This window comes from Chroicocephalus ridibundus, chromosome Z, assembly GCF_963924245.1.
Source record: "Chroicocephalus ridibundus chromosome Z, bChrRid1.1, whole genome shotgun sequence".
Taxonomy (NCBI): Eukaryota; Metazoa; Chordata; class Aves; order Charadriiformes; family Laridae; genus Chroicocephalus; species Chroicocephalus ridibundus.
This window is the reverse complement of record NC_086316.1, coordinates 58,496,532-58,519,417: the sequence shown is the minus strand read 5'-3', so window position 1 is coordinate 58,519,417 and position 22,886 is coordinate 58,496,532. Positions and strand designations below refer to the sequence as shown.

Here is a 22,886-nt window from a genome sequence, read left to right as displayed (position 1 = left end):
GATGGGGCGAGGCTCTTTTCAGTGGTGCCCGGGGACAGGACAAGAGGCAATGGGCACAAACTGGAACATAGGAAGTTCCACCTAAACATGAGGAGGAACTTCTTTACCCTGAGGGTGGCAGAGCACTGGAACAGGCTGCCCAGAGAGGTGGTGGAGTCTCCGTCTCTGGAGATATTCAAAACCCACCTGGACGTGTTCCTGTGTAACCTGCTCTAGGTGACCCTGCTCTGGCAGGGGGGTTGGACTAGATGATCTCCAGAGGTCCCTTCCAACCCTATGATTCTATGATTCTATGATTAATATTAGCAATAACAATTTAATTCTGGGACTTTTCTTCTATATTTCTATTACTTTGGAGAAATTAATACAGTTCTACAGTGAAAAGGTTATGACCGGATTTAATGTGCTTCATGTGAAAGCCTTCTAAGTTTTGGTGCAGTTAAAGCAGAAATATGTTTGTGCAAGAAGGCAGAAACTATTTTCAGCAAATGAATTTTGACTCTCCTGTTGCTGAAGTCATTATAAAATGAATGCAAAATTGTTCTGTCTAATCAGAATATTAAGTTCTAACCACAGCATTGATTTTTTTTAATATTAATAAGCAAAAACTCGAGCTGTTTGATTTTCAAAATCATAGGCTGATTGTACATTTGGATATGTATAAAGAGGTGAGACTGTTGTATTAATTAAGCAGATAAACATGGAAATTACTGATGCACGGAACCTCTGTGGATCTCTGCAGAATCATTTAAAAAAACCTAAGCATGTTTTAAACAGATCTACAAAATAGCAACCTTGCTGCTCAGGTAAATAAAATTTTAACAGGTAACTGTAGTACGATACCTAAACCTACCTTATTTTTGGACTGCTGTGCTTGAAGAACTGCAAGAACTTAGGTATCATGATATTGAGTGGTCGGTCCAACACATCACTATCTAAAATTTCAGCAGAATCTTCACATATCTTCTGAAGAGCGCCAAAAGCACCCTATTTAAAAAAAAAAAAATAATCTCCTCTTTCATAGTCTGAAGAAAGCAAAATTTCAGGTTTTGTACAGAACAGGTAATTTCAGCACAAGACAGTAAATGTAGTTAACTAACACAGTAAATGCAGCTAACTAGATATGGAGTTAAACTGAAACATCCTTAAAGGCTTTTTATTTAAGCACTTTATACTGGCATCTGTAAAGTATGGGTGAGTGAGTATATGTCTCAAGCTGGGTGAGTGAGTAACAGATAAGTGGTAATTTCAATTTTAGCATTCAATGCTCATCTATTCAATCATATTTTTAAAAATGCTTCAAAGCTAATTCTTATTTGAGAAATAAACGTCCAGGTGCAGAAGTATCCAATTTAATTACATATATAATTGTATTTCCTTTCATGGTTTCTTATGGGGCAAAACAGAAGTCTGGATATGTTGGTCAGTTTGGCTTTCTAGTGTTTTTTTTCTTTTTCTTGAGAAAGCAGCACTAAAAGACTACATAACAGCATGGCATCTTGGACCATTATGCTATCTCTGAGGATTATTTTATACAAAATGCTTCACACACTTTAATTAAGACAGTATCAATTAATTAAAGTTGTGTGATCCCAGATTTTTATTTTTTTAAAATCAGACAAGGCTTTTTTTCTCCTAATAATTTAAAACAGTTATGTTGGTATTTATTTATTTTCCTTCATACACACTGAACAAAACACTTGATTTCACCGTGATATAGCAATGACAGATCACTTTTCCAAATTAAATTACAAGAAGAACAAACAATACTTTTAAGTAAGAGAAAATTCAAGGTCAACTTGATGATGCTTAAAAGATTAGACATCAAGGAGTGGTAACTTCAGGACACTTCTCAGCTGAGATGCTATGAATACCCATCTGCAGTCTTATTCCACTTTTATGCAAAGAAAATGAATTTGTTTGAATGAGCAGTAAGAACATGGAACGAAGGGAGAAGAAAAAGTTTCAAATTTGAGCCACAATTCTCTGAGGAGAATATATGTGCATGTATACACACAAACACTACTATACATATACATAACATCTATGAAGAGAGAGAAAATAATAAAATTCAGATGATAATCGTCTATTTTCTCTAAGTCTCCTTACCTCACAGGTATTGTAATCTTCAGAATCCAACAGGCTGCAAAGCTTTGGTAAGAGTTCAGGCCAATTCTGTAATTCCCCTTTTGAGGCAATGGTTGTTATCAGAATGCCTAAAGGAATCAGAATGATGAAGGAAATGAGATCTCACATACCTTCACATGTTTCATGTCAATTTTTCTCATTTTTCTCCTCTCAAATATCTAAGGAGTTAAGAAAGTTCTTGTTTTGTTAAGAACTGGCAAGCATAAAAAGAGGAAGTACATTTAATTGCAAATGGTATTTGAAGGGCTTTGAAATGCAAAGGTGAGTTGTTCCTTCCTGCTACCACGATGGGCTCAGTCATGAGAAATCATGCACAAAGTAATTCCAGTTAAGGAAATAATCATGCCCAAACACTGCAGGGCAGCTTTGGCTCTAAGTTTACTAAACACTGTACAAATTTTGACCTCCAGTAAATATAGAATATCCACTTCAAGTCACCTCTTTCTTATTATGATACGAAAGCATGAATGTGCGAGTCACAATAAACTTACAACCCAGTGGTAAGTTATGTGTTCACAACTTTACTGTGTTTACACAAAACATTAAGGACACATTCTAAGACCAAGATACCTACTAAGAGCTTACACACTATGGCAGGTCATCCAGTGATCAGCTGTAGGGGTTGGCTGATTGAGATCCAGCAAACAGATAGGTCAGCCCAAAGAGTCACTAATTCTGTTTCCAGCACATACAGAAATCCCAGAGAAAGCTAATTAGGTGACAGGAACAGGGAAGGCTGCTTATAAACTAGGACTGACTGTAGAAGTCCATTTTGCCTCAAGACAAAATGAAACAGGTAGCATAATGTTATGCTACTGACAGTTACTTCTAATGAATATGAACACAGAAGAACTTGATACTACTACAACTAGTAATCTCCCAAGTGACGAGTGATGAAAAAAGCTTTTCCTAAGCTTTTTCATTGAGCTAATCACAATATATCATTTTTCTTTGCAATAAAATGTTAAAGTTCTTGTTAAATACACAAGTATACAGGACAACATTACAGAGCAAAGGACATTCTGAACAAGACACACAGTAACTAAAATATATTTTGCATCATGTTTCCTTTGATGCAATAGGCTGGAGAACCCACAAAGACAAAGGGCAAAAATGAAGACAGAGGTAAAACACAATTTTACAGCTCCAGAAGTAGTTTGTATCCAGTTCTCTTCATAACTGCAACTGAATAGAAAAGATTCCCAAAAGCCTACGGAGATCTATGGAGTCTTAAAGACTGCATTTTTCCTGAATATTATGGTCCTGCAAAGAATATCAGATGCATTAATAGAAAATACTTATTTTACTGTTGTTGGATCTTAATGATCCAATTTTTTTTAATTGAACTGAACTTCACAAAAAGAACAAAATAAATTTATTTTCTTGCCTCCTAGTCAAAATACTTAAATTGCCAAATTGTTTCCCTAACTTAGATCTAGCACAGGTTTGTTTGTAGACTGAACATGGGTTCAGAAACAAAAAATAAGAATGAAATTCCTGGAACTCCTCTGGACTAACATGTGACAAGTTATACTGTAAGTCTCAAAGGGGTAGGTAGTTTTGGAAATGAATTCAGTGAATATCTTTTCAAGGGCCTAGATGTGGTTTCAGAGGATGACAAATGGTCTGGCTATACTTGTAATATTGTGCAAGCTTTCACAGCTGAAGGAAAAACTATTTGAAAACTACTTTAAGTGTTCTTCCAAAACGCTTATCCCAGACAGCAACGGGATAACCTAGGAGGAAATACTTCCAGATGCATAAGCAAGAAGTGGCCTATGAGGCCACTGACCCTTGCAGCAGAGATGTATGCAGTTCAGACCACATGTGTCACTATGAACTTTCTGTATGGGTCTGCGAAGAAGCCATTTAACACTCTGCTAGTGTTTTTGAAATGATAGAGAAACACTTTGGTGGGGACAAAAAAAAAGTAAAAATCAGGCTATTAGGAACTCAGAGAGGCAACAGCTATAGCATTTGAAGCAAAAGGTTTTTTAAGAACAATGAGGAAACAGCCACATAAAATTAAGTTTTATGCACTTATGTTCATGTTAAAAAGGAATCTTCATGGGCTTCTAATGAGCTTCATCTTCTTTCAAATGTGAATTTTTTCCCGCCCACCTGCTGTTTTATTTGGCCAGCAGGGAACAGAAGACACAAGGGACTAGCCTTCATGGCTTTCTCTGCAACAGTTCAGACACAGAAGCATGGACATGAGAAGAATAACCAAAGTAAAGAAATAATCAATGCAGTAGCTTGCAGCTTTTTGACAGGTTTGGGATAGAGCTGACAGCTGAAAGAAGCCCTTCCTTCTGACCAAGATACTGAGCTGCAAGGTTAGAAATCTGAAAGTCTTCATAGATGATCTTTGATTTGTAATGAACTTCAAAACAGTATTACAGCATCTGTTGAAATTTCACTTGACAAATGTGAAATCTAGCAAACATATCAGCTGGGCTAATTGAGCAGTAAACACAGGAGAGAACAAACTCCAGAGGGATGTCAGAAATTGTTAAGCACATAAGCGTAATTGTCCTGACGGCATCTTTTATGTCACTGTTTCAATTACATGCAACCCCAGTTTATAGCACCAATTCTATGATTAAAAAAAAAAATGAACATAAAGAAAAAGCAGCAATGCTTTATGCCAATAACAGGACAAGGGGAAGTTTGGCGTTTTTGTAATGGTGTTTTGCCTCTGTAGATTCTAAAGTTGATTTCTGAACTCCTTAATTCTAAAAAGCTGAACTTCATCACAAAATTCTCCCTCATTGGGCAATCATTAGCTTTTGCTTTCTTTCTGCAATGAAGCTCTCCAGTCCTGCCACTACTCTTAAACACTCAAAACTACTTCCCTTGCTTGCTTTTAAGCAGGAGCTACACTAAGGTCCTGCCCAGACTAGAATCCCCAGAAAGTTTTAAGAACAGTTAGACACTTCCTAAATAGATGCATTTACTTCCTACTAAGTCTGTAGGTTCTCAACATATGCAGCCACCTTTTTTGAACTTGAATCCTTACTTCAACATTAGCACATGGGGTTTAAAAACCTGTACCACACGGCACAGAGAAGTTCCACACTGTTACTCATTTGGGGATTAAAATAGTGAAAAGCTAAGTAAGGATACAACAACATATAGCTACCATTTGGTCTCAAGTCACAGTTCTAAAACTGACTCTATTGCCATGCTCATTCTCCAAGTGAGGCAACTTCTGAGGATGGGATTAATCAGCTTGCATCCATCTTGGCCAAAAGGTAATAGCTTTTGTCTGGTTAGCACTAGATGGTAGAGACCACAAACGAGAGTGACTGCTACATTAAATCTTCTCTAATGCTATTTTCATGTACTTGCTATCTTCCTCTCAGAATTCCAGAGATCTTATTTACAATTGGCTCATTAAATTGACAGTGCTTGAACTGCAAAACCCATACACATCTCAAAGAGCAGCTTTAAGTAGCATGTGCCAACTCACATGCTAACAAGGCAGCCTAGATAGGTAGTAATATATTTATACCTAACTAGCACCAAAAGACTGTGGGTACTAGACCAACATCACTATATGACAGAAGGCTACAAAGATCCAACATTTATTTACTTCAAATGCAAAACATGCACTAAATAGCAACTCTTACGCAAGCATACAGTTCATCAGTTGCTACTCATCTTCAGAGTTCATACATGCTTGAATAATCCTGGCAAGGATCCCTTAAAGCTGAACAGTAATTGAGCTACTAATCCACAAACACTTCATACTAGGAGAAATTAAAGAATCACAGCTTGAAAACAAACAACTCCCCCACATCACCCCCACCACGCCAAAAAGCCCACCACATAAACCACCAGCACCAAACAACCCTAAGACAGCAATCTAAACGGAGCTGGAATATATTCTTTAGTCAGCTCCATTGTATTCCACTGACAACTCCCCTGAACAAACAAGCAAGCAGGACTCTTCTACAACCTGAAATCCCTAAACACCTGCCACTCAAAGACTGGTTTCTACTGTCATTAAGAAAATGGGATACTAATAAAATTCATAGTAAAGCAGCTTCAAAAGTGACAGCAGAAAAAAGCCGAGATGAGCATTTTTCTCTCATCCATAGTCCATAACCCAGATGTCTGGAGAAGGAATCCTCTATGAAAAGCAAGGGATTCTAAAGGTGCAGTAACTGGTAGGTTATTTCATAAGAGGAGTCAGCTGATAGAAGCTGAATTTCTTTCTGAACTGACACCTACCCCCATTTTCTCTGTTGTACTCCAATATATATTTATTTTACTTTTTTCTAGTTTTTTGGGTGGACAAGGAAAATTACTGCAGTGATTGTAGTAATTGGACAAAATCCTATCCTCAAAGAGCAGTCAGAAAAGCAGCTTTACCTAGAAATAAGTAAAAATAATGCAAATCTGCACATTTTATTGAAGAGGTGTGCTAAAACAAAATATCCACAAAATCAGAAATCCATGTAACAAAAAAACTTCCCACTGGAACTAGATGATCTTTAAGGTTCCTTCCAAGCCAAACCACTCTATGATTCTATGATGTTCTGTACACCACACTTTATCTACTGTTTTCTGACAGAAGGTATTTGAAAACAGAAACTCATTATGTGAATGTGTTATGTATGGCATGATGATTCCCTGAAGGGATGTGCATATGTGTGCATGTGGGGGGCGGGGTACAGGAAATTAGCTAACAGAAGTTTTTCACTGATGCAAGCAGAGTACGGAAATAGTTCTGAAGTCAGACCTTTACCTTGTTTCTGTTTTTAGGGATAGAAATTGGCAGCATGCTCAATTTTAGTTGATTCAAATAAACTTATATTCAGTTACATTTCAAGAGATATGAAGTAAATTGCTAAATCAGTTCTAAGAGAATAGGAAGCAAAAGTAAATGTGACTTTCATATATTCACACTAAATATAAATATCATCATTAAAAGACGGTGAAGTTGTGACAATTATCAGAAGCAGTTTTAGGAGTTTAATAACTTTTTATGTCACTAGTGCAGCTCTTACTCATATCAATAACATTTTCAGTATGCAGCAGACAGCAATAAGAGCAAACTTACCTACAGTAGCTCTAATTAAGGGGGAGGAATCACCAATGTTGTTCAGACATTCACTTTTAATGAAGTCAGTTACCCCATTGGGAAAGTTGTGAAAATGTGCTTTTACATTATTCTTCAAGATGAGACCACTCAAGGAACGTGTCGGTTCATCTGTAACAGAAAATAACTACAGTCAGCCTTCAATCAGCTCATAGGAATAAAGCAGATTTCCATAACACAAGAACAGCAAAGCTGATACAGAGATAGTAATCTTTTTTTCTTTATTTCTCTTTCCTACTACATCTACCACGTCATGCAGCAAAGCTTTTCATGTTCAGAGTTCACTATTTCTATTTATTCAAAATTAGAATATCAGTATTGCAAATTCTACATTTTAAGAGAAAGTTTTGTATAGAGGTATAGGCAAGGAAAAGATCTCAAGTCACACCGTATAGGAGACTCAGGAAAAAAATTCATCGGCCAAAGATATTCCGACATTCTGGCCATACTGACTGGCTTGCTGCAACACTGATACTGTAAGAAACTGATGACAAACCTGCTTTCACCGTAGCAAGATACAGAAATTATGTAGAGACTATGCAGTAAATCCTCCACCCCTTACTCCCACAGAAATACAGTGTTCAATTTTTCTACAAAATAAGGTATTGTAATCCCTTCAGATACCAGCTGTTCTATTGATCTATCACATTAAAAATTAGAGGGAGGAAAAAAAAAAGTCTTTAAACAACGTTAACGGGTTAAGCGTTACATAGTGTGAACCATAAGAAAAAGTGTGACCTGAACTGAGTAAAAGTTTAAATTTAGGCAACAGTTTTGAGTTTTCTTCACTGAGCTCTTTTTGCCTGCAAATTTATCTAAATTCCGGGGACAAGAGGAGGAATGGAAAAAGAACACCATAGTTTCTTCATTTGTATTCAAGCAGACTCATGTTTGGTTCTTCAACCAAAAGCACGAGTAACTTGGTATTACTTCTGAAATATGCTGAAAGTGAGACCTGGAGTCTACACAGAAAGGACTAGTTTATAGTATAAGAAAATTTAAATTTACAGTTTACAGCAACCCTGATCAGCATAAGAAACTAATTTTAATTAGCATATTAGCCACTTGTTTGAATTGTTTTCGTATGAAGCCCTGACTTGGGCAAAAAATAAGGATGTTCCAAGTTCCTTGGGGCAAGAATTAGTTTACACATGGATCTATTCCAGGCCTTCAAAACTATTAACTTCCCATGAGAAATAAGGGTACGCAGAATAAGAGATACAACCTTCAGTTATAAAGTATTTTCAAACTGAAGTTACTGCATTACAACACCCAGAATTTCAGTACACCTGTGATGTCTAACTGACAGACATTAAAGACACTTTCTATTGTGATCTGTGCTAATTAGAACAAAAAGAGCACTTTTCAGAATAGTGGGGTTTTGTTTGGCTAATCAGCAACTAAAATTAATTTTAATCAACTGATTTTGAGCACCAAAACCAGAGTGCCATCATATACTTTTAAATCTTGGGTTCATGTTCATATTTCAGTTCTCCTAAAGAAGCATTATTTTTCATGCTCCATAAGTATAAATGGATTGTTTTACAAACAAAATTATCCTTTACACAGAATTCAGTAACTTTATAAACAGGAAGCCACCCTATGCGTTCGTATTTGAAACAATTCTATAACTTTACCTACACTATAGGTTTTAAATACCCATCAACTTCTAAACAATATAAAAATAAAAGTCATTTCACTGGCACAGCACTCCATTTCAAGGGCCAACAGCTTTTCTGGGAGAACGGAAGAGAAGGGAAGAAAGCACTTGCTATTTTAAATAAAAATATTAAAGGCTGGATGAGTGGACAAACTTTTCTCAACCACAGAACTTGGTTGTGAGATATGACAAGTCTTACTATTACTTGGCAAGTCAAATCAAGTAATTTTGTAATTTTGTTAAAAGTTTTAAAGATATCATTAATAAAGATCAGGTGGAGAATGACCTGAAGAGAGGATGTCTCACTTGAACTCTTGATCAGTCTCAGGTTTCTCTGAAATACTCTCTCAATTAAAAGTAAAATCTCTGCATCAACCTTTACACAAATATAGTATGTCAAACTCTGATTGCTTTACATAACTGTAACCCATTCATAGGTTCATGAAATCCAGTCCTCCATAAATGACTGAGATTTAAAGTTGTGCCTGGTGAGGAAGGAAGCCAAAGGAGTCTTCCTTTAATTTCCACATGATTTAAAACCCTTGCAAGCCACAATAAACCATCATTCTCAGCAGCCACAGTCAGACACAGAATATAACAGTTACTCATTCTGTATCAGCCTGCAGTGCCTTCTTGGGGTGAAAGAAGTCAGAGTGCCAACCAAAGTCTGACTGGAATATGGTACATTCGCCACTATTAATATAAACTCCAGCATGAAAATACTAAACAGTGCATTAAGGAAAAACACTAATCCTTTAGAATGCCTGGCTACAATTACAAATGGGACAAGGCAACAGCTTCAATTTAACCAAGCAGAGATACAGAAACTATTAAGTTCCTTTGTGTCAGAAATTAGCCAGGGGGTTTAGATAAAAATCAAGGTCACATTAAGGTGACAATTCAGCATGATTTTTTTCTCATGAACTATCCTATGGTATGCAGCAGCATGAAATATCTTAAATCCATTCCTTCAGCCAAGATAACAGAAAAGCTATTCTTCATAGTAAGTGTTTTATCCCACAGATCTGCAACAAAGGTTCCATGGGATTTCATAGTGAAAGTTGCATCTCTGACAAAAGAAAAAGAATTCATGAAGAGAGAAAAAGAAGATTAAAAACAAAAAAGGAAAACCAGTTATCACCATACTGAGAGGTGACAAGCAGAAATCACAAAGATGGACTTAGTGCTAAACAAACACCAATCACTTGAGCTAGAATCTGATACTGAGGCATTTAAAAAACCAAACCATTTAAAAACCAAACCAAGAACACAAATGAACCACACCATAGTCAAAAACTTAGTTTGAGAAAAAAAAATATTTCTGATATGACTGCACAAGGATATTTATGGAATCCAGGGTGTTGAACAACTTAACAGCCACACTGTCAGAAGACAGTAATATACGTCTGGATGGAGTTCTTGCTGTAACACCAATATTACAGGCAGATGGCCTAAGAGCTGAGTAAGACACTTTTTAGTCTTCATAGATTCTGTGATAAGTTCTGTCAGCCATATGCTTCAGCCATCACAAAAGATCACAGTCTTGCCTCCTCCTATCTCAGTCAACCTGGAAGTATAGAGACTTGACAAGAACATATAGTACAAGAAAAAGAAGGAAAGTAAAGCAGACCTCTGGCATTTTATATCATCTTTGGTGCCAAATCAGTTCATCAGTGGAAGATTACCCTCTCACGTTGCCTCACTTTGTAATAAAACCATATCACATAATCATCATTTGGTTCTCAGTAAATTTCCAATTCTGTTGCAAGACTCTAATACCTGTTCCAGATTTCAACGGCTTACAGACAGAGCAAATGGACACATATGCACCCTACAAAGATATCAATTATTTTAGGGCTACTGCAGTGCTTTGAAGAAATAGAGTGTGTCCTCAAACAGCCATATTTCCTTTAAAGAGGGTTTGTTTGACACTGGGTACCTATGTGAAAGCAACAAGGTTTTTGTAGCTCAGAAGACCTGCAAGTCCAGATAAGCATTTGTTTCACTGTGCCGTTTCGTCCTCTCTTCCTGAGAACGTAAGTCTCTAGATTGCTAAAAGAACTAAGCAACTGGAATGTGGGTAGCATTTATTCATTCACAGACTGTGATACAACAATTATGAGCATGCCTATATTTTGCGCAATTACTCCTGTGATATTGGCAGCTTTAAATGTTAGGGTGAGACTTTTTCTAAAGCAAAACTGCTCTGTCGAATTCAGTCTTAAAGCTGTTAAGCCTTTTCCAGAAATAAGCTGTCATTCTGTGTGTTTTAACTAGTAATATGGATTTAATATGTACAAATACAAGATGTGATAAAAATCACGACTAGTGTCACTGTTGCACACAAAGATTTCTAACCCATTAATGAGAAACTGGCTGTCTCTTAAAAAGAGCTAAAACCAAAAAGATAAGGATTCCACCAGAGCACTGTTATATGGGAAGCAGAAAACAAATTATTTCTTCTGTCCTAATGTATAAGAATACTGTACAGAGACACCTCATGAGCTTCCTAGCAGAAAGAGATCCTACTGGGTTTTTTTTTTTTTTGATGCTGGACTTCTAAGTAACCTTAAGTATAAGGCTTTTAGCTTAAACTAGTATGGTTTACTATCATGTCAGAAGTAGGACTGACAGTATTTCAAAACATTCAGTGTACCTGAATACATAAATGACCTTGAAATGTAGGGCTGGTCTGAAATTAATCAGTGCTCAATTGACTCATGTGAGTCATGGAAAATAATTTGACACACACAACTGCCTAAGCTTTGGAAGGTCTGTAAGACACCAAAACAGAACTAGAAATGTTCCACTGATGCTCAGTGGTGCATATTCAATGAATAATAAGTAGAAACAGCTATGCTTCTGAAGATGATGTTGTAAATAAAATCAAGCTGTGGACAATATGGGAAGGGTGTTGAATTGCTGACCAACAATTAGCTTGTTGGTTTCTGCATTTAACTGACAACGACCAAAGGTCAATCACAATGGCAAAATTTGTACATCCCTACAGGCTTGCAAAAACACAAAAAAAATTAAAGAACTAATCCTCTGGTTTCACTCCTACTTTTAGTTTCTGTATCATGTCCCCACAAACTTGTCTCAGCACTTTTCCTCTCTAATGCCATTTTATGTACCACTCCTGATCCTGCAGTTAGATCCTACAGTGCTAGAATTCTATCAAGATCAAAATAATCCTTAATAAGAAATGGAGATTTGGTGTGATAAGAGTATGATTCACTACAATATCACGAAGTATGTAACAAAAGCAGTGTACTGTTGCAGTTTGAGAACACCTAAAAAGTAATGTCATCTCTCTTTGGTGTTTATTTGTTGAGGGGGAGGGGGTGGAAGTACCTTTGCACTAAGTCAATCACATACGGAAAGAAGTGATGAGCTTCCCAATGGAAGTTGCTTAGACAGCATTTGGCAACAAATTAATTAGGATTTAGGGTCATTAATCTATCTGAAGAAATGACTTGGTCAGATGAATAAACGTTTTGTCACTCTCTGAATATATAAAAAGTGAATCTTATATATTAAAACAGGACAATCTGTCATATGATTAGTTGTTGGAACGCAAGGATTAATTGGCTGAGTAAAATGAGTCTGGGTTACTAAACTGAGTAATTCAGAATACCGTTCAAACTGCTGAGTACCTGGAAGCACAAAATACAGGACACTCACCAACACTGGCATTGTATAGGGTGCTGTGCATTAAGTTTTGACTGCTTCTCCTTCTGTCTATATCCTGTAGGTATAGCTTAACGGGAAGTTGTATAGGTCTTGTTTTAAAGCCGGACTACTTTGTTTCTCTAATGCCCTTCCTTGCTAGTATACCCTTCCCCTATAATGCCCAATTATTCAAGACAGAACCTTCTCACTTTTATTTCCTAACCCTGCACTCAAGTGTGTTTCCTATATTATTTTTTTTCCATTCTTGCAGACTTTTATGGACACTATAATCAGATTTTCAATTAGCAATATTCATTTCCACCCTGTGAATTGCAGAATGGAGTTTTGGCACTAGTGGAGGTGTTCTTCCTAAGTAGCTGTGCATTTAGCTACAATAATAAAATAAAGACCATGGACCTGCTTTTAGTTCAATATGCCTTCATACAATTTCATCTTTTATTATTATTGCTTTAGAAACTTAATTTTTTTCTAGTATTTGAGTACACAAGAATTCTTCCTAGGAACAAAGTGACTGATCCTCTGCTACTCAGAGTACCAGTGAAAATGAGACTATATCTAAGAAGCTTTGAAGTGTCACCATGCTGGTCTTCCTTGTCATTTGAAATTCACCTCCAATCTCTTCAATTTCTATCTATGACTTCATCAGCCTTTCTTTGGGGAGGGAATTACACCTCAGATCATCAGTATATCTACTGATTTGAAGAAGAACATCCATCCCTTGAAGTTATGTAAATGCTTTTTCCTTGGAATTACCAAAATAAAAACTTTTACTATTGAAACTGTACTTGCTTGAATAGCCAGTGTGTGCCACTTCAGATGAAGCAAAAACCTCACTAGGAAGGAATGGTGTTGCCTGGTCCAGTGCTGCAGAGCTAAGCTGTTATAAGTTGCCTATACTGAGCTAAATGCAGACTGCAGTCATTATTGGTACTTAACAACTCTGTCATGGCACTGTTGCACCTGAATACTTTTTGAAAGCAGAAGGCACGGCTGAGTAAAATCTTCACATGGTTCTGAAGAGTGAGAATTATGTCATTACAGAAGGAGAAGCAAGGATTTTAAAATGCTTTGCTAAAGCAGTAGTAATGCTTAGCCAGTTATTGATATTAGCATCAAACTGTGGGATCAAGATGTGTTTTTATACGGCTCTTTAGATTGCTTTCAGTAAAGACACTCAATTCTGGAGCTGACCAAAAATACTGTGAGTTCCATTATTGGTGGTATTGAAAACTATTTGGGTTTTTTTTTCTGGATTACACTTCCTTTTGGCATTAAAGGAAAGGTGTTTTCACTTGCACATGAGAAGTGGTAATGGGCGTTTGTCTAAAGGCTAGATTTGGCTTCATGAAAGTGGTCAGCTAACCAACCGCACTTATCCCACCACTGCAACATAACAAATGCCCTGAAACTGTTTTATCATCCTAATGCCTGACAGCCAGTGTGGTTTCCGAAAATCTAGAAAGAGGAGGTGATGTTGCTTCCTAGGAGCCACCACAGCCTAAATCTGACACCAGCATGTAACCTCAGGAGCAGGAGGCACCATTTTTTCAGGTAGGAGGCACTTCAGAACTACATTCAGCTTGTAAGACACACTAAGGAAAGGCTTCAAATAGCTGGCTAAATACCTCCAACTTACTCCAAAAAAAGTCACATTTGTTGTGAAGCTAAAACAGGCCTTACCCAAGACTACCTGAATTTCAGAAAAAGGCATAGCAAACAAAATCGAAAGTTTGAAAACCTTAAGAATCAAGGGAAAGCCTGAAAAATTCTGTCCTTGCTCCACAAGCAACTTGAGAGAAAATGTATTCCAAGACTCACCTCCCAAATGCTTACAGTAACTCGCACTTTTGAAGAACCTAAACCAATGCATTTAAGTGATGATGAAGTTAACGAATGCACCAGGCTAGTCAACAGGCCAAAACACTCCAAAGCTGCCTGGGAGGACTTCCAGCAACGTACCTTCCATCAAGGACCTTCTTCCATGTTAATGTTCCATGTCAAAGCAAGGTACTCTGAGTGACTAAGTCATCACATGAACAAGATCAAAAGTTGCAGACACGGCTCCATCTTCAAATGGTTTAAAAAATCCAAAGCATTTTGGAAATAAACTTAAAAGACCATCCTTAAAGCCCATGACAAAGGCAACACTAAAGCAGCATTCTCGATCCCAGCTCACTCGCCTTCAGACTAAAGTTCATCTCAAGGATTCTGATCCTTGACTGCGATAGCCTTACACCAGGCCATGACCAGTTCACTGAGATAATGCTCTGTTGAGACCAAAGATTAGAGTTCCCACATTAGGACGGGGTGAAGTCAGTCACTAAAACACAATGCAAGACCAGAATCAAAAGGCTTTGTATAGCTGCAACAAGATAGATAACTACGGCTACACAAGCCAGCAGAAAGCTATCAGGACCATCATGCATTTGTCTCAGTATTTTCCCATTAGTTTAAGTCCTGCCAAGAGACCAGCAGACACAGGAGAGGGAGACAAATGCAAAACTTCACAGAAACTGTGCACAAACTAACCATGTCCTCTGTCTCTTGTCTTAAGAAGGCGTCCTGATTTCACTTCCTAGTGGTTCCTGTGTTTTCAGATTTGTTATGAAAGTAATGTCAATAATGCTTATTGTTGTAGTTGTTGATAAGCGATGTTTATACTAGTCAAGGAATTTTTTCAGTTTCCCATAGAAGTTGGGAGGCAGCATAGACAGAAGAGTGGAACAGCCAATGAAATATATTCTGTATCACAGACATCATGCTCAGTATATAAATGGGGGTTGGCTGGGAGAGGAATCAATGGTCTCTGCTCAGGTCCGATTTACTGGGCAGTGAGAGTGATTGGTATATTCTTTTACCATTATTATTACTGTTATTTTCCTTTTCCTTTATTGTTCTATTAAACTGTCTTTATCTCCACCCCTTTTTTACCCCTCTTTCCCCTCCTCTTCTTCCTACCCTTCTGGGGAGGGGAGAAAGGGGAAGGCAAGTGAGAGGCTGTGTGGTCCTAGTTACTGGCTGGGGTTAAACCATGACAGAAGGATAAGAGGTATAGCTGAGAAAAGACTTGTGTGTTTTGGGATGGACAGCCTGAATCTTAACTAGAATAGATATCATATCAGTAGTTCCGTTCTTCTTTCATCACATCAAGAGGCATTAGGTATGCCAAATCTTACCCAAGAAGCAGTAAGATTTGACACCACTTCTGCTCTTGCAATTTTTATACAAAATGTCCACTAACATGAAGGTGACATTAGGCCAAGTAGAATGCCTCACATTAATTCTGACCCTATATAAAAACAGCTTCCTTTTTTTCACTCAAAGGTGTGAGCAATCAGAGTGAAAGAACGGATACATGCAGAAACATAGCAGGAAGAGTCTGTAGAGATTACAAAGTCTCAATTTAGTTTCTCCTTACACAGAGAAATGTTACCAGAAAGCAACACAGTAGTCTTTGCTGATGCAAGTAGGCCATGTCATCTCACAGTATGCTGATACGACCTTGCATCAACAAAACATTGTGGCAGGACTATGACTTAGTCATCACGCCCAATGCTCCCTAACTGACTTTACTGACTTTTTTTTTTTTTTAAACAAACATTAGAGAGTATTCTTGGTGAATACAATGGACATTATCTTTTGATAATTTAGCACAAGCCAGATCCACCTCTCATTCACAAAATTCAGGATGCTGTATGAGATACAGCATGGTGTAATTCCAGGTTAAAAATAATATGAAGAAAACACCTGGGAACTAACAAAGTTGTCCTACAAAACGACACGACAGATGGATTAAGAGGGATGCCATTTTTGTCAGTATATGTTAGATGGGGGAAAAAAGAAATCTTAAAAACATTTATTGAAAGAAGGTATAAACAAAGCAAGGCTTTGATACATATAATTTTGGGAATTTTATCATTATGGTCAGAAAGGTCCAAAAAAAACAAACTTAGAACTTCTGCTTACAGTATGAATTGTCCATATGAAGACACCTAGAGGTCCTTCCTCTGACCTGCCTCATGCTTCAGATGCCTCGTTAGACAACTGCCTCAGTGTACCTTAACTTGAGGCTAGGACTGGCCCCGGCAAGACAGCAATGAGGCTGAAGTTAGGACAATACTTTCCTCATATTTTACTTCAAGGGAACAGACTTGAACTAAGGAAGCAAAAATGCGAACAAAGATAAGAAGATTTAGATGCGTGACCTGGAACAAAGAAGGGAAGCTGCAGGTAAGAGAAGAAAGTAACAACAGAGGCAAAGCTGATACTCCCTTGTGGCACTGGACTGTTTCAGTCAATCACGCATAAAATACAGAAAGTGATCTGAGAAGCAGCAGCAGCATGCACACACTCCAGAAAACAACTCATTAACAGAATATAGAAGCCTACAGGATTCTGAGCTCAGCTCAGGGGACACCAGAAAAAAACCCAAACAACCAAACACACAAAAAAACCCCAACCACAAAATCAACACTAAGGCAGGGCAGTTCAACGTTATCTGCAAGGTTTTATACCTGCCAAACCAAGAAGGTACAGCTACACTAACTGAGCATATGAGTAATATTTTTATTTACAGGTACATTAGTAAAACCAAGCTTCTTTAATTCAAATATTTTGCAGTTAATCTGGACCCCATCTCGCCCAACTAAGGAAGATCTGAGCACCATGCCTCCTGGGAAGTACATTCTACAGATCTATATGTCAAACTTTAATGGCTTGGGATCATATTTTATTCCATCAACCTGCCTACTGTCTGACTTCCAGGACTGAATGCTGTTTCCTTGACATTTTTTATATTCTGTGATATTTGTAACATTGGCATTCGTCCAGATTCACAACACTATCTTTAGACATGCACACTAGTTAAAAGACAAAACGAAAAAATTAAAGAAGTGCTTAAAGCTAGGACATGTATATGCCATAGCTGCAAGCCAGGCCATGTATTTTCACTGATGAAATGGTAGCAGGGCAACACCTGTTTCCAAGAAGACCCAAGCTTAACAAGCTTTGACAGCTTGACAAGGCCCATAGAATTTAAAAACAAAAACAAGAAAACCACCACAATAGACCGAAAAGCAGCAAGTCACAAGCATTCAGACACAGAAGCCTGATGGAGCTAACACTGGAGGGAAAAAGATGTTATACTTTTTGCAACTGAACAGCAATACCTCTGGTGCTAAAACAAAGCAAATTTCCTACACATAAGGTTTAACTAAGTATCTTAGAGGCAGGCCTCAGTGAAACAGCTTTACAAGCAAAGTTGTTTGCTTGCAACGTTATTTGCCTGCAGAGGTGTAAAACTCAGGCCAAATATAATTTGGTACAACCTCCCCTACAGCAAAACAAAGCTATTTACGACGCATTTCAACCAACCATTACAGAATTCCCACATTAGGTTACAGGAGCTGTAACCTAAATGTACGCTTCAGCACAGTTTCCTCAGCAGTGGTTTCAACAGTGGCAAAAACCAAAAATCAAAGGTTAGTCTCATCTGCTATCAAACCAAGCTCTTTTTCTCATGCACTATTGAAACACCTTAATTTTAATTGAATAAGCTGTCAGTGATGTTGGAAGCTTGTTATCATAGCTCCTTCTGCTGGGATAATATGGCCATAACAAAAGCGTCAGCTTCCAACAGTATGAATGTCTATGCTTTGGTCCATGGCATAAGGCATGCTAGTTCTTTCCTCTAGCCAAGAAACTTGGTAAGGCTGTAGGACAGACCGTCAACAGAACCTTCTTCAGGAGAAGAAAGGAAAGAATGCTTTCCCCAGCTGTACTGAATACAGTTATCTACCTAATGAGTCCATCACATTTCCCTCTACTGGTCCAAAAGAGGATGCAAGAGTATTGTAGCTGCTGAATAGCAGTTCTAACCAGTGTCTTGTCTTTGCTTATGCAGGACTGAGGAGGGATGATGGAGGGTTGTTGGCTCGATTCAAAGCAAATCCAACCAAGTCCTGTCTGTTGCCCCTCATGAGACCTACCCAAGCAAGGTAACGGGATATTTAGAACTTGAAAGATACCATGAAAAGCACCAACACCAGACTCAGTTATGGCACTCTCAATATTCTGCAAGTTTCCTGAACTAAAAAAGCAAAGTTAAAATATAGCTGCTTTGAACAAAAGATTATGACTCTAAAAGTGTCACTGATGCATGACAAGAGCACCTCTTGAAGCAACAGCTGCTTCTAAGCAGTCTCACAAAAGAGTTGATGTACCCATGAGAGGTATCAGTGCAGTGAGATCCAAAACACCTCTTCTTAGAAGTTAACTTGCCACTTCTCCCCAACTTGCTTGCCCCCTCAACCTGCCAGATCCTTTTCTTTTTTTTTCCCCTCAGATAAAACAGCTTTATATAACCACTTTGCCATAGTTCACATCTCCTACTCTTCATCCAATTCCAAACGTGATGTGTCTAAACATTAAGAGGGTAAAAGAAGACTACGCTATAATCTAAGGAGATGTTAGGAAGATTCCTGGCTGATTCAGGTCTTGAAAGCTTGCTCTCTCTCTCTCTCTCTCTCAAACTTGACATAATCCCCCAAGGCCTTACAGATAATCAGGAGACTTCTTACACGGAACACAAAAAAACATTGGGATATACTCCAGCATTCAAATATGAAAATATACTTTTTTCTCCTGTTTCCTTCCTCCCAAAGTAAACTGATGTCACAACCAAAACACCAGCTAAAAGTTAGGATAAATGTTCTTGTTGATTCTTTGAATGTTACAGGGCCACATATAAGTAAATTTTAATTCATAGGGAAAAAAAGCAAGCATCCAGAAACCCAGAGGTGAAACACTAGAAGGCAGAAAAAGCACTGGTAGCAGGACACTAAGGAAGAAAAACAACAGAAAGCAATCCAAACACATTAAATAAAAGGACAAAAGAAAAAAGTAGAATAAAACAGTCAATATCTCGAGAACTTACCTTCAGACTTCAACTTCGTAAGAACAAAAATCAGGTAGTTGTTGAAATCTGGATACTGATTGAGTTGTTCTAGTTTCTAAAGAGAGAAACTGTTAAGGAAAGTTGAATCTTCACACACAGCATTTATAGCTTTCTGCATACAAAGATTGTTAAATGAGTTACGTATTGCTGTGTCACTTCAACCAGCTGTGGCTATCAGCTCACAGTATATGGAGTATAAACAATCTGAAAACACTTTCTGTAATTTTCTTACTGAAGCAATAGCTTTTAGTTATGGGGAAATCTGAAAAAAAAATAATAATCCAGGGACAGACACAGAAATTAATAGATCCTTAAAAATATCTGTAAAGCCCCCAAAAAAGCTTCCTCTGTACAGTTTTAGATTTCAATATGTACACTTACTAGCCTGCCAAACCTAAGGAATCCACTGAGATACAATCCCCTAATACATCTTTTTGTCCCCCTCTACAATAAAAGCATTTCAGCATTAAAATACAACAGCTATGATTTTGATAAGCTACTCATTTTAATTTTAGACATATAATTCTTTAGGATAACTAGCCACAGCCTGAGCTTTCAGCAATGAGAACCTGTTTAATTGTAAATGCACAGATAGTTATACCAAGAAGTTCATACTTATCCACAATCTCGTTAAGAAAAAAAAATCCAAAATCCAAACCAACAAAATGCTCCTTAACTGCAGGAAGAATGATTATATTTCTGAAGAGCTGTGAAGGTACATAGCTGTCTTTCCCAAAATTTGTCACTACTCTGCCTCACATTTCCCAGTATTCTGCCACTGCTTGGCTAGAGCAGTGATAGCTGTCTTTCCCAAAATTTGTCACTACTTCTGCCTCGCACTTCCCAGTATTCTGCCACTGCTTGGCTAGAGCACTGATCTGGCATTCTTCTTGTATCCTGTTCTCACACCCTGGTACTAATAGCTATTCTGTTCAACAATAATATTTCAAGTCAGTGCCGTATCACCTCTAAATTACTTAACCTACTAGATATCATCAGTATGGCAACCAAACAAGACATTTAACAAAAATTGATTTTTAAAAGATGTAAGATTATTTGCTCCATAAGCATTTACTTTACTTTCTGTTTAGCTAAATCTCTAAACATCCAAAGTAGCTAAACCTCAGCCAAATACATGTATGTTAGGACTTGATGGCCCAGTTAAGTCCCTTTCAGTTCTAAAGGATCCATTTCCTTCCAATGACCAACAGCCAGTGTCTCAATCACAAACTCCAGAAACTTCATTTTTAGATACTTAGGCTGCTTGCACCAAGTAGTAACTTTGCTAGAGAAGCCTGCCCTCTTTTCACGGAATAAGAGAGTAAAGCGTACTTATCACAGCCCCAAGCTCCTTTGCTGTGAAACACACAGCAGATGAAATGCAAACAGGAGGATGGTCAAGGCAAGTGAAAATAATATAGAACACTCTACGTGGCCCCTGGAAATGAAAAACCAAGCAAAAGAGCTCTTTCAGGAACAGCCAAGAAGTAGGGTAGCACATTTTGAAATTTTTTTCTTCTTCTCCAAGCTTCAGAAACATAACCACCAAAACAGACAGCTGAACATTACTAACAACTATGAATTCCAACTGATTGAGTAGGAAGCAGCAGCAGAAGTGAGCAGAAAGAATAGAAAGAGCAGTATTTAGTAGAACTGTAATAGCAAAACACTTCATTGGTCTAGGAATCAAAGAAAAGCTTACAGGCCATATTTTTTTAGCAACTTCTTCACTCACTGTAACTTTTTTTTACTCCAAGAAACATCTAATATCTTTGTTTGAAAAATATCTGAAGCCTTATCAATTCATAACTTTGCTAACAAAGAGTTTTGGCTAACCTATTCCTCACTTTGTTATATTTGAGTTCTAAGCACCCAAATGCACCAAAAAAGCGTCATAAAGAAAGAGCATAAGAGGATCAACACACTGATAATCTTGCAAAAGATTACGGACTGAGAGTACTTTAAATTTAAAAGCATTATCACCACCCTGCTTGGACATACTACTAAGTAGCATTCTACAATACAACAACCATCACAAGGTGTTGTGGAAACAGCCTCAAAGAACACACATATATATACACACGCTTTTTTTTTTTTTTTAAATTATAGGACATGGCTTGTCAAGTTGTATTAGAACATTTTCTTAAACTGATGTATAATACAGTGGTAAAAATGTGCCACTTCTCTAACCTTTACTGGCCAACACATAGGGCCTTCTTGAAAGTACAGGTACCTCAGCACAGAGGGGAGTTACCACTACCATTTAAAAGGTATTTCAAACATCAGTTAACAGCACTTTTGTTCAACCAGTTTCCACTCATCTTCAAGACAGACAGCATCTGCCCATCCTGCAGGTACACTGCTGTTTTTCAATAAACAAACCAGATGCTATTAAGTTATTTGAAGCTGACCTTTAAAATGTAATTTTACATTAAAGCTACACTATAAACACTGTTGCTATAAACATTTTTGTATTTTAAATACTAAAGAGTTTAAGTTTGGGGCATTATCAGAACACTTTACTAAGTCAGACGCTTCTGTTCAGGATTTTTCAAGGGAAGCAATAGCATCTTAAAAACATGAAGCATAGCTGCAAGATTAACAGGAAAGCTACCTTCACCTTTCAGAAAAGAGCAGAAGCCTTCCTAAGCTTGACTGCGTCTGTTATGAAAACCTAGAAGTGGAGCAAATCTGGCTTCAAGCTAAACTCTTAAAATAATGTAAATATATATATACACACACATATATATGTTCTTGCCTACTTAAGTAAATTCTGTTGCCTTCTGTGAAGGCCTTCAAGCAAATCCCTTTAATAAAAAGGGATCAAAATGATAAACTCATATTATTCATAAAATTTCAGGACTTCTAGATATTTTAAAGCACTTATACGGATAGCTCAAGGAGCAGGAGGCAGCAGATGAAGGCTTTATTTTTCAAGACCTATGCTTCTATTACTCTTAATTTAAAATTTTACTCTCAATCTTTCTTCCTTAAAACCTTGGTTTTAAGGTCTCTCTTGCTACAATCAAGAGAGACTTAGGAGGGTAAAAACCCCAACAATCCACACCACTATCACCAAATACACTGCAAAGCAGCAAAGAAGTAACATACAACAGATTTCTCCCTTTCCGTCAGTTTTATCGAGTCTAACGAGCAGTATTTCAGGCTCAGGCTTCTGGGCAAGCAGAAGCAGCCTCACAACGTAGCACGATGCGCAATGTCGGAGACAGCAGGCCAACGAGGGCGTGCAGCCAGCGGCTCCCCCCAACCAGCTATGGCTTTCGCCTCGAATCCCGGCGCCGGAGTACCACGGGAGGTCCCCG

General features: G+C 37.7%; 1 protein-coding gene across 2 annotated transcripts in view; it reads right to left on the bottom strand.

Moving 5' to 3' along the window:
- Nucleotides 1–22,886, bottom strand: part of TNPO1 (transportin 1) — a 75,153-nt gene that overhangs the window by 33,340 nt on the left and 18,927 nt on the right. For both annotated transcript variants that reach the window (XM_063319691.1, XM_063319692.1), the window contains exons 4-7: nucleotides 19,543–19,618; nucleotides 7,217–7,366; nucleotides 2,110–2,216; nucleotides 854–987 (exon numbers count right to left, since the gene is read on the bottom strand). In XM_063319691.1, coding sequence (XP_063175761.1) covers nucleotides 854–987; nucleotides 2,110–2,216; nucleotides 7,217–7,366; nucleotides 19,543–19,618 — 467 coding nt within the window. The remainder of the gene's footprint in view (nucleotides 1–853; nucleotides 988–2,109; nucleotides 2,217–7,216; nucleotides 7,367–19,542; nucleotides 19,619–22,886) is intronic.